General features: G+C 39.4%; 1 protein-coding gene across 1 annotated transcript; it reads left to right on the top strand.

Annotated features, from left to right (window-relative positions):
• The first annotated feature begins 1,872 nt into the window (after positions 1-1,872).
• On the top strand, positions 1,873-2,310 carry LOC148205124 (uncharacterized). The gene has a single exon (XM_088103178.1). The coding sequence runs from the start codon at positions 1,873-1,875 to the stop codon at positions 2,308-2,310; it is 438 nt and encodes a 145-aa protein (XP_087959304.1).
• Positions 2,311-13,296: the final 10,986 nt, after the last annotated feature.

Below are 13,296 nucleotides of genomic sequence, written 5' to 3' on the forward strand. Positions count from 1 at the left end.
ACGGGATTCACTTTTAGGAGAGACGGTGGTTGATTTTAGAGGAGTGTGCGGTGATGGTTGTTATGTCCAGCAAGAGAGAGAGCTCCACGGGTTTTTTTTTTTATTATTATTATCTTCAAGCTTGAACCGAGAATGAGGGAGAAACGGTGCAGCTCCACAGCCTTAAATGCATTTCTTTGAAAGTTTATTCCAAGTTGCATTGTGCGTTTTAGTTTTAAGTGTTGCATTTGAATAGGATATCATATGTTTCTTTATCATTTCCTGCATTCTAAGTAGTTCACACATCTTGTTTTAGAAACCGTTTAGTCTCAATGTAGAGCCGTTCGGTCATCTGTTGGACAATTTGGTCCTCATGGTTTGCTTATTTATTTCAGTGTTTTCAATTATGTTTGGTTGTATTTACTTTCCAGTTTTAATGTTGTTAATTTCTAATCGCAAAAACACTTTCAAAACCCCCCCCTTCGTGTGTGATCTGAGACTGAACCCAAATTGGTCCTTGAGAGACGACCTAGGAGTCACTTCCTAGTCTATACTGCATTCTTTTATGCACAACTTTTGTGGGAGGTGCGACCCTCTCATCAAGAGGCAATGCTAAGATGTGGTTAAACTCTTTTCTAGAGAACAAATTTACAATCAAAGGTGAACAAAGGTAAACAAGAAATTTCTTCTTTCAGGCAGGGCATGGATGAAACATTAGGTCAAGCATGAGTCCGATTCAAAGGTTTATTGAGGAAGACGCCCAGACATGGCTTTGATGATCCTACAGTAGTCATTTTATTCCTTGGAGATCTAAGCTTGAAGACTAAATTGGTGTTGGATGCCTCAGTTGGAGGTAATATTAAGTGCAAGACTCCAAAGGAAGCTTCTGAGTTGATTGAAAATATGACTACCAATGATAATGAGATGCACAGTGAAAGAACTCAACTTCAACAAAAAGGAGTTCTATAATTACAATCTCAAGATGTTTTATTAGCTCAAAACAAAATAATGACTCAACAATTGGAGACTCTGATGAACAAAATTTCTCAACTGCCTCAAGAATTGTAGAATGTGTCTCAAGCTCAACATCATTTTTGTGAGCTATGTGGTGGAGATCATATCAATGGACAATGCGCCATGCAAGCTATTACCCAAGAAGAAGTCAATTTTATGGGTAATCATGGCCGCCAAGGTAATTATAACCAAGGATGGAAACCCCACCCAAGAGTGGGTCAATGACAAGCTGGACAATTCAATAAACCATCATAGCAGCAATGTCAACCACAACCCTCCTTATTTGAAAGAACTACAAAGTTAGAAGAGACACTCCAACAATTCATGCAAGTGTCAATCTCCAACCATAAAAGAACTGAAGCTGCCATTAGAAATTTGGAGATACAGGTTGGTCAACTAGCTAAGAACTTGGAAGAGATGCCTGACAGGATTTTTGGGGTAATACTGAAGTTAACCCTAAGGAGGAGTGCAATGCCATCATGATTAGAAGTGGCACGATGCTAGATGAGAGAAAAGTTGAGAGAAAAGAAAAAGCTGAGTTGAGTGAAAAAGAATAGATGAATAAAGAGAGAAAAGAAGAGGCTGAGAGAAAAGAAGGTGAGAAAGTTGAGAGGAGAAAGAAAGGAGAAGAGGATGAGAGGAAAAAAGAAAAAATAATTGAGAAGCCCCTTCCTTATCCAAAAAGTTTTTCAAAGACTGAAAAAGAAACAACTTGGGCGTTTCATGGAGATCTTCAAGCAATTGGAGATTACTATGCCCTTGACCAAAGCACTATAGCAAACTCCTGCCTATGCTAAGCATATAAAGCAATTCCACAGCAAGAAGAAGAAATATTTAGATGAGCAAACAATTGAAGTGTAGGGCAATTGCAATGCCATTATGCAGAAGACTCTCCCGCCAAAATTCAAAGATCCGAGAAGTTTCAATATCCCTTGTACCATTGGGAATCATGATATAGGGAAGACTCTAGTTGGCTTAGGGGCTAGCATCAACCTGATGCCCTTATCTTTGCTCAAAAGGATTGGTGGTCAAGAGGTCAAACCCACAATAATGGTGTTGCAAATGGTGGATAGGTCCATCAAGCATCCTTATAGTGTAGTGGAAAATGTTGTGGTTCAGATAGATAAACTCCAATTTTCAATGGACTTTGTAGTGATGGAGATGGAGGAAAATGTAGAGATACCACTCATTCTTGGACGACCATTCATGAAGACAGCTAAGGTTGTCATTCATGTAGATGATGGAGTTTTAACATTGAAGGACCAAGAGAGAGAGGTAACTTTCAATGTTTTTGAAGCTGGGCAGCCAATTCAATAAAAGCATACTAAGTAGACTAGTCTTAAAACAACAGATGAAGTTCTATCAATGACTAGTCTACCTGATAAAGTTGCCAAGTTGGTAAAAAGAGAACTTAGTTGTTTCTCTATAAAAGTGGAAGGAGAGGACGAAGAGAAGAAAGAAAAGCTGGTTCACCAACACCCTGATGTGAAAAGTGATGAACCCAAACTTGGCACACCAGTGAAATTCAGGGACAGGTTATGGGTTGTCAAGACTATTAAGGCAAATGGAGTTTTTGAGATAAAGGCTCCTTACTCTAAGAGAGTCAAGTTGGTGACAAGAAAATTGCTAAGATTTTGTTGGTGTCATGAAGGAAGGAGGAACGCCAACATTAAAGATCCAGATGGAGCTTAATGGTGTCAAGCTAATGATGTTAAACAAGCGCTTACTTGGAGGAAACCCAACTTTCTAAACATACTTCTTTAGTTTATGCAATTTTGAATTTTGTTTTTAGTCTGAACTATGTACTTGGTTAACTGGATAAATAGTTTGCTACAATGATTTGGTGTTTTGTGATGAGTAATATTGTCTTGTGTTTGCTTTATTGTTTTGAGATGCATGATTGAGATGATGATTGATTTCGCTTTCAAGCATAGATGGTGGTTGCTCATAGTTGTGATGCATGATTTTAATTATGATTAATATGTTGGGCATGATGTTTATCAAAATGTGGAACTTGAGTTAACCCATGAGAGATTGAACTCTAGAGTCTTCGATTGATTGAATGTTATTACTTTGGAAGCATGATTGATTTTTCCTAATTTTCTATGATTGAACCACTTGCTTGCTTGTTACACATGATCAAGGCCATGTTTTCTTCTCCCTTATAAGCCAATGCCAATATGTGAACCCAACAAAGAACAATGTTTTTCTTTAACCTTTGAACCTTGAGCCTAAATGTGAAATTTTGAATAAAACCCTTTTTGAAATCCTAACCTTGAGTTTAGTAGAGTATGTTTATATGGTAATGGAGAATGGTTCAAGTTTGGGGTTGTGAAAAACTGGAACAAACTTTGTTAAATTCATTAAAGAGCATTGAGCGAAAGCAAAAGCAAAAGCAAAAGAAAAAGAAAAGAGAAGAAAAGTTGAAGACTGGTTTCTCACATAAAAGGAGAAAGAGAGATTACGGTTAATGTGAAGTAAATTGTCCACTCTCTTAACTCAAGGAATTTTGTTGTCTAGAAAAACCAATTTTTTTTCTTAGCCCAGCCTCAATACAAGCCTCAAAAAGTCCTTGTGATGATAACTTGCTTGTGAGTGTGTTTGATTTGTGGTTAAATGAAAGACAAAGTTGATTCATGTGACATTGTGATAGTATAGTGTAAGAGTGTCACCTCACCATACATTTTTGAGTTGAGTGAAACACTATCCTTGGTGAGTAATTGTTCCATGCATTATAGGATAACATTCTTGTTTGGTTGTTGATCATTCATGAGTTTGCATTTGTTGTGTATGTCTTGATTATGTGAGAACCATAGTTGAAGATTGATTGGCTAAAGCATTGTTATATCTTGACTAATCTTTTTATGAGGAGCATACATGAGTGATTTACTTGTGCTAGACCATTATGGTTTGGATATTTTGTTAAGCCAGGTTTATTTTTTCTTGAGGACAAGCAAAGTTTCAAGTTTGGAGTTGTGATAACGGTTGAAAATACCATTATCTGATATACAATTGTAATACTAAATCAACCCTTTTTGACTTATAAACTTGCTAGTTCTCTTGTTTTTAACTTAGTTTGATGAATAAGAGAGTTGAGGTTATACTTGAGGATTTTATCACTAAATTCCCTTGATTTTGTAGGGAAATTGGGATGAATTCGAAGATGATTTAAAATGTCAAGAAATTGGAACCCAGAAAGGACAAAAAGAGGACCAGAAGAGAAGGCTGCAGAAGGTCGCAATGACACTTGGGCGCCCTTTTCTAGGGCCCTCAGTGCTGGAAGTTTCGTAACCACGCCTGGGCGCCCTTTCAGGGACGCTGAGCGCCAGCCTTTGAGCACCATTTCACGCCTATGCGCCCTTCTTGGGGTGCTGAGCGCCATTTTCTCTCGCAAGCTTGCCTAGGCGCCCTAAGTAGGGGCGCTAGCGCTGACAACTTTGGCCCATGATCCAATTCAACCGTATTTAAGGACTTGGACGTCCTAGAGGGAGTATCTTTTGATAGAAGGGATGCAAATTCAAACATTTTCAGCTCTCTAGAGGCAGAATTGGATGCGGAAGCTCTCCTTTTCTGTTTTTAGGGTTTATCTTTCATTCTCATTCCATTGTTCATCTAGTTTCTCCATTATAAGGGGGAACTAAATTCAATTTGTTGTTGGGAAAGATGTAACCTCTAAACTCTCATGTATTTGAAATAATTCCAACTTATTTATGCTTCTTTTATTAATTGTTAGGGTTATTCTCCTTTGCTCAATGCTTGTTATGTTTAACTCATTCATGGTATGATTATTGGTTTTCTTTAATATGGACACATATGGAGTAACCTAGAACTGGGGAGTTTTCTCCCATGAGAACTATTGCATAGACATAGGGATAGAACGATTGGTTGTCTTAAGCTTTCATTCGTAATGCATAATTAATTATTAGGGAGACAAGACATTGTAAACTAGTAATTAAGGATAGGCTGTTTTAGTCGAGACATCGGGTTCTAAATGTTAAGATGTCGGCAAGTGTATCAAATCATATCAAGTAATAATAAATGGTAAGACCAAGTATCGCTTCCCAAGAGACTCACGGCAGTAGACTGTCATGTAATTACTTAACTAATTAAGACTCTGAAGAACAAATTTTGGAGTTTTTGAATGCAAATGCAATAAAATTAAACATGAATGCAATTTGATCAATTAAGTCTAAACACTAGAATGGATGGATGAAGTTGATGATATGAGATCATAATGTTGTTGGGGTTTAGATTTCACCTAATCACTCTCATGCCTATATGAATTCTTGTTCTTCTTCATTGAATTGTTAACATTACTTTCTAAATTACTTAAAACCCGATCCCTCGGCGAAGAAAGCCTATCCTTAATTACTAGACCACAATCCCTTGCATACCTAATAATTAATTATGCATTACGATTAGAAGCTTAAGATGACCAAAAATCATATGCCCATCCCTGAGCAATTATGCTTTTGGGAGCAATTCTCCAGAACCCGAATTGTAAGATACCTCCCGGTACTCGTGCAAATCATACATCATTCCATGAATTAGTTAAACATAACAAGCATTGAGCGAAGAAGAATTACCCTAAAAATTAATGAAAGAAGCATATGTAATTAAAACCAATTCAAATACATGAGAGTTTAGAGGTTACATCATCCCCCAAACAACAAATTGAATTTAGTTCCCTATTAAGATGGAGAAACTAGATGAACAATGGAATGAAAGACATAGAAAAACCGTAGAAATTGAAGAGAAGAGCTATCACATCCCCAAATCTACCCCAAGGGGTGAAAAATGTGTTTCTGTGCTCAAGCCATTAAAAGATACAATCCCTAGGACATCCAAGTCCTTAAATAGATCAAAATAATAACAGAAAACAGGTCCAAGTCCACGTCGTTGGCGCTCAACACCGCACTTAGAGCTCTCGGGCGGTGTGCGGGAAAAAACTGGCGTTCAACGCCCCTGAGGAGCGCTCAGCCTTGACTGGCGCGCAGGGCCCCTAAAGGGAGCGCCCAGCCTTGATTGGCTGGCGCTCAAGGCCCCTAAGGGGGCCCTCAGCTTCAGCTTGACTTTTTAGCACTGCGTTTTTTTCTCTTTTTTTGCATTCCAACTCCTTGGTACTTTAACTCCTCTTTTAAATCATTCCAATAACCTATAAAATCAAGGGAATTTAGTGATAAAATCATTAAGTATACCCTCTATTCACTTATTCACAAAACTAAACTAAAAACATGAGCTCAACAAGCTTCTAAGTCAAAAAGGGATAATTTATATCAAAATTGAATCATAAATAACAGTATAGTTAACCGTTATCACAACCCAAACTTCAAACTTTGTTTGTCCTCAAGCAAAATGTAACTTGGCTTAAACAAAATAATCATACTACAATGATCTAGCACACCAAAAACCATTTTCCTCTAGGACAAGTAAATTACTCATGTTTGCTCATCATAGAAAGATTAGTCAAGATTAGTCAAGATATAATGATGTTTTAGCCAATCAAGCTTCAACTATGGTGCCTACATAATCAAGACATACACAACAGATGCAAACCTCATGAATAACCAACAACCCAACAAGAAAGTTATCATACAGTCATGGACCAATTCCTCACCAAAGATAATGTTTCACTCAAGAACTCAAAAGTGTTTCACTCAAGCACTCAAAATTGTTTCACTCAAACTCAAAGGTGTCTAGTGAGGTGTCACTCATACACTCTACCATCACAATGTCACATGAATAAACTTTGTCTTTCATTTAACCACATATCAAACACACTTATAAGCAAGTTATCATCACAAAGACTTTTTTAAAGCTTGTATTGAGGTCTGGCTAAAAAGAAAATTGGCTTTTCTAGACAATAAAATCCTTGAGTTAAGAGAGTGCACAATTCATTTATTTTCATAACAACTCAACTCTCTTAAATCTTTTATGTGAGAAACCAATTTTTAACTTATTCCCAACTTTGCTTGCATTGAGCTTAACCTTTCCTTCTTTTCTCTTTTCTTCTCTTTTTCTTTTTGCTTTTGCTCTTTCTTTTGCCCAATGCTCTTTAATGAATTTCACAAAGTTCTTTTCGGTTTCTCACCACCACAAACTTGAACCATTCTCCATTACCACAAAAACATACTCTATTTAACTCAAGGTAAGGATTTCAAAAAGGGTTTTTCCCATTCAACTTTAAGCTCAAGGTTCAAAGGATAAAGATAAACATTATTCTTTGATGGGTTCACCTATTAGCATTGGCTCTAAGGGAAAAGAAAACATGGCCTTGATCATATGTAACAAGAAAGCAAGTGGTTCAACCATAGAAAATTAGGCAAAATCAATCATGTTTCCAACACAATAACATTCAATCAATCAAAGACTATGGAGTCCAACCTCTCATAGGTTAACTCAAGTTCCATAGTTCAATAACATCTTGCCCAACATATTAATCCCAATTGAAATCATGCATTTGTTTTTAACAAAACTATGAGCAACCACCATCTATGCTTAAAAGCCTCTCCAATCATTAACTCAACATGCATCATAGAACAATAGAGCAAACACAAGAATATTACTCATCACAAACAGTTTATCACATCATACCAAACCATTGCAGGACAACTCATTAAACCAAGTACATAACAACCAAATAAACACAATTCAAATAAACATAAAAATCCTGATCCAGTAGCATCCATCAGTAGATGCTCTCATCTGAATCTTCCAGCATCCATCAGTAGATGCGAATCCTTCTCATCAGCATCCATCAGTAGATGCTGATCTTTCTCATCTTCATCAGCATCCCTCAGTAGATGCCTTCAGTAGCATCCATCAGTAGACGCTTAATCACATAGCATCCATCAATAGATGCTTAATCTAGTAGCATCCATCAATAGATGAGCTCATCTAAATCTTCATCATCATAGCATCCATCAGTAGATGCTTTAATCTAGTAGCATCTATTAGTAGATGCTCCTTGTCGCAACCGGAATCGCGACGGGACGACGATCCAAAAAGAAATCGGGTTTTGGAAAAGAGATTTTGGAGTCGCCACCATAGTTTATTATGGAAAACTACGGAAAAACCGTAAAACGAAAAAGCACAGTCCGCGAAAACCAGATTCTGGGTTCGGGAGTCGGTTACGCGTAGGGAAGGTGTTAGCACCCCACAACGCCTGCCCTAAGGCAGTACCTTTAACTAAATGCACGAATATGATGTGATTTTCAAAATGTTTAACTATCCCCTAAAATAAAATTCTAAAATAAACAAAACATATTTTTTAGTTTTTTGGGCCCGACAAGGATTGACCTTGCTCCTACGTATTCTCATTCAAAATGAGAAATCAGGGTTACGTAGTTCTTTTTGAAAAAGTTTGAGAGATTTGTTTGAGAAAAAGATTTGTTTGAGAAAATGATTACGGATAAATTTGGATTTTTGGGAAAGTGAACCTGACAAGGGCTAGCCTTGCTCCTACGTATCTCCACTTTCGATGGAGAATCAAGGGTTACGTAGTTCTGGGTAGCAAGACTATTTGTTGTTTAAAATTGTTGATGTTTTCGGGTTTTTGAAGATTTTATACCCTTTTTTGTATTTTGTTTAAGAAAGAGAAAAGGTTGTTAGCACAAGGACGATGCGTGCGATCACACATGTGCATAAACCTTTAAAACTTACTTTTTTTGTAATTTTAATTAAGAAAGCGAAAAGGTTTTCAGCACAAGGACGATGCGTGCGATCACACATGTGCCTAAACCCCTAAAACATATTTTTTGTAATTTTAATTAAGAAAGCGAAAAGGTTTTTAGCACAAGGACGATGCGTGCGATCACACATGTGCCTAAACCCTTAAAAACATATTTTTTTGTAATTTTTAAATAAGAAAGAGAAAAGGTTTTCAGCACAAGGACGATGCGTGCGATCACACATGTGCCTAAACCTTCAAAACATATCTTTGTAATTTTATTTAAGAAAGAGAAAAGGCTTTCAGCACAAGGACGATGCGTGCGATCACACATGTGCCTAAACCTTTAAAAACATATCTTTATAAATTCCTTTATTTAAATTGTAAATATTGCATTATTAAATATATATTTAGGAAAAGTAAATATCTAGAATAAGTAGATAGAACAAAATAAAATAATAAATAAAAATAAATAAAACAAATGAAATAAGACAGACAAAATAAATAGAATAAAATAAGAAAAAACAAACAAATAACGAGCGTTAGGGGATTTATGAACGGACGTTGGGGGTGAATGTGAGATAACGAGCGTTCGTTGCGAATGACGAGGACGAACGAGTGTTAACGGACGCTCGTTGAGGATGAGAGTAAGACCGAGCGTTCGTTCGTTGTGAATGAGGAGGACGAACGAGCGTTGGTGGGAATCTGGATGACGAGCGTTCAATGGGAGAGATAACGAGCGGACGTTGAGAACAGGAGGGTGGATGACGAGCGTTCGTTGGGACGAGCGTTCGTTAGGGTAGGGGCTGAAGGACGAGCGCTCGTTGGGATGCGCGTTCGTTGGGAAGATCGAGACTGGATGACGAACGGATTCTGGGAAAGGGGCTGAATGACGAGCGCTCTTTGGGGACGAGCGTTCGGTTTGGAGTTGAATGATGAGCGTTCGCTGTGGACGAGGTTGAATGACGAGCGCTCGTTGGGGACGAGCGTTCGGTTTGGAGTTGAATGCGAGCGTTCGCTGTGGACGAGGCTGAACGACGAGCGCTCTTTGGGGACGAGCGTTCGGTTTGGAGTTGAATGCGAGCGTTCGCTGTGGACGAGGCTGAATGACGAGCGCTCGTTGTGGACGAGCGTTCGGTTGGAGTTGAATGCGAGCGTTTGCTGTGGACGAGGCTGAATGACGAGCGCTCGTTGTGGAGTTGAATGCGAGCGTTCGCTGTGGACGAGGCTGAATGACGAGCGCTCGTTGTGGACGAGCGCTCGTTTTGGAGTTGAATGCGAGCGACGAACGCTCGTTCTGGACGAGGCGTTCGTTGGGAAGGAAGATTGGTGCTCGTTGAGAAGATGTGGATGACGGATGACGAACGCTCGTTCTGGACGAGCGTTCGTTGGGAAGAATATTGAAAGCTCGTTACGAACGAGCGTTCGTTTGGAAGATGTGGGAAAGGACGAACGCTCGGAAAAGGCCAAATAACGCGCGTTCGTTCTGGGCTTGGCCCACCCGGGTGGTTTCTGACCTAGAATTCCCCTAGGGGTTCCGCCTTCCCATCCCCATTCCTCACCCACTCAGACCCAACACTCTCCCAGAGATCCAAGGTCTCTTGCTCTCTCCGCAGGCCCACCGTCGCCTATGCCAGCGCCGACCACCGCTTGTGCCACCGGAGCCCTCGTTAGCTCAAGCCGAGTCCGCAAGCTCTTTCTCTTCTCGCGCGGCTCGAAGACGGGTTTCTGCTTCCTCTCCCTTTCTTCTTCACGCAAGACCCAGACTCAATCGCCAACACACGCGGTTGCCGGGGGAGCTCCAGATTCGGCGCCAGTGATAACGGCGACAGCCTCGGTGGGTGCTTGGATTAATTATTTTTCACACAGGAAAATGGCATTGGTATGGGGTTGTGTATGAAGGATATCAGTTTACAGGTTTGGATTCTGCAAAGAGAGCATTGGTCTCTTGTTGAAGGTCGTGGGGCGTGTTTGGGTTGTTGGGAATGGATGAAGGAGGTATCTGCAGAGTGAAGTGGAGGCCTTAAGGGTGTTTTTGTGCGATGATAGGTGTAGTGGATGATGGGTTATGTTCCTCGATGGAGGTGTTCACGGGTGCTGGAGATGATGGAGAAGAGTGGAGAATCAGAGGGGTTGATGGAAGCTTGCGAGGGAGGGAGACAAAGGTTGGAGTAGGGAAATGGATGAAGATGGTTAAGGGTAGGATGAGGCTGGGGTGGTGAGTCTGTTTTGGTGGTGATGAAGGTGAAGGCTGATTCGGGGATGAAGATGATGAAGTGGGGAGCGGCGGTGATTGCGTGAAGGAGGATGACGGGTTCACGGGGTGATGGGCAGACGTTGGAGGTATAGTGGATGACGGAGTTGAAGGTGATGAAGATGAATATGAAGATGGCGGAAGTTAGAAGTGGGAGCGTGAAGGTTGTGGGTTAAGGTGTTGTTGATTGGAAATGAAGGGAAACTTGAAGGGTGAAAATTGGGAGTGGAAGAAAAGGGTGGCTGAAAGGGTGTTGGTTACTATAGTAGCCGGAAACGATGGTGAAGGTTCAAATACACCAATCTTAAACAGAGCAATATCAAGTGTAAAAAACGCAATAACGAGTATAAAAAGGCAATAGCAACCATAAAAGCTCCAGTGTTCATTCCATCATACAGGACAATATGAACGAGTGAAGTAGTTGCTTACCTCTTGGAGCTCCTATGCTATTGCTTGGCGTCTCTGGTGGCTGCTGCAACTGCGAGTGAAGTTGGTGCTGGTAGTGAAGATCTCCAGGAAAACCCCCCTTCTCCCTTGAGTGGCTGACCTCTCCTTTCTCTTTGCTGTAAAAATGCTGGATGCTCTGGATGATGATCGAAGATGAAGGTTCGAAGACGCCGTGTCCAATCCTCCTCCCCTTCTTTTTTTTTTTATCTCCAGCAATGGATTTCTCTCCTTTGATGAAGGCCCCTGTAGCTCCTCCCAAAATCCCACTTTCTCTATGCTTTTCTCTGCTTTCTGTGCCACCCTGCCATTCCGTATATCAAATCGTGTATGTGCCATGCAGGCTCCAAAACGTCTCTGCCATCCCAAAACGTGCCTTGTCCTTGCCTGCTCCCAAAACCAGTTTGTCTCCCACAGCAGGAAACCGTTTTCCTCCATCGTGTCCCCTCGCCAATTTGTCCTTTTCTCATTTTTGATTCATTTCATTTGTTATATTTATATATTTTTTTTATTTTTATTTTATTTTAAAACCTTTTAACTAATAATAATTATGAAAAGATAAAAATTTAAGAAAAATAAGAATTAAAATGAAAACGAAGAATTAAAAGAAAATAAAAATAAATAATAAATAAATAAATAAAAGGAAAAAAAAGTAAAATAAATGAAAGAGATAGAATAAAAACAAAATAAGCAATAAAGAAAAAGGGTAATAAAACAATAAGATAAAATAAATAGAACTAAAAAAGAAATAGGTAAATGAATAATAAAAAGGTTAAATATGTGACAACCAAAATGCAATAAAACTATAAAAATAATCCGGACGAAATTGGGTATTGACAGCTGCCCCTCTTTACTTAGATTTTACTAGATAATATGACAATGTAATGTCTTCATATTATTTAGTAAAAGATAAGTAAAGATAGAAATACTAATTTCGTCTGGATTTCTAAGGAGGCAAAATGAAAACGAAACATAAGTTAAACAAATCGATGAAGAATGTGAGATTGCGGCATAAACGATCATTGCCGAGCAGAGGAGCCCAAAATCAAAGAAAAACTAGAGGCGCCAGACAAGACTGGGCTTAAAACGTCAAACCAAAACCGTGCCCGAGGGGAACGAGGTGTACAAACCTCGTGGAGGGTGTACAAACCCTGAATGAATGATGTGAGGTGTACTAACCTCGTGGAGGGTGTACAAACCCTGAACGAATGATATGAGGTGTACTAACCTCGTGGAGGGTGTACAAACCCTGAATGAATGATGTGAGGTGTACTAACCTCTTGGAGGGTGTACAAACCCTGTGGATGAATGATGTGAGGTGTACTAACCTCTTGGGGGGTGTACAAACCCTATGGATGAATGCTATGAGGTGTACTAACCTCGTGGAGGGTGTACAAACCCTATGGATGAATGATATGAGGTGTACTAACCTCGTGGAGGGTGTACAAACCCTATGGAAGTGAATGATGTGAGGTGTACTAACCTCTTGGAGGGTGTACAAACCCTATGGATGAATGCTATGAGGTGTACTAACCTCGTGGAGGGTGTACAAACCCTATGGATGACTGTGTGTGAGGTGAGCTATCGTAGAAACAACTCTGGGATTCAGATTTTTTTTGAAGAAACATTGGTAGATACTGAGCAAAACATTAGAGAGATTTAGATATAAAGGTCTGCCAACCTTTTTCATCACTTCAATTTCCCCTTACGGATTTTTGAAATTTTTTTTGCTTTCTATGAAATGATGTTATGTTATGATGGTGCATGAATGCATATGAGCCATTGGTTTCGTTCCCTTCTTTTGCTCTCGCTTTCTCTTTCTTACACCCTCTTTTTTTTTTTTTTTTTTTTTTTTTTTTTTTTTTTTTTTTTTGAAAATTATTTGCATGGAATCCGTCGTCGATGTTGACGTCAAACGCGATGTACGTTCGAAATG

This window comes from Vigna umbellata, chromosome 1, assembly GCF_029865625.1.
Source record: "Vigna umbellata cultivar VRB3 chromosome 1, Vumbellata_1.0, whole genome shotgun sequence".
In the NCBI taxonomy this organism is placed as follows: Eukaryota; Viridiplantae; Streptophyta; class Magnoliopsida; order Fabales; family Fabaceae; genus Vigna; species Vigna umbellata.

Bases quoted from the DNA above. Each gene is read 5' to 3' on its own strand.
- LOC148205124 (XM_088103178.1), top strand. From the start codon at position 1,873: ATGCAGAAGACTCTCCCGCCAAAATTCAAAGATCCGAGAAGTTTCAAT.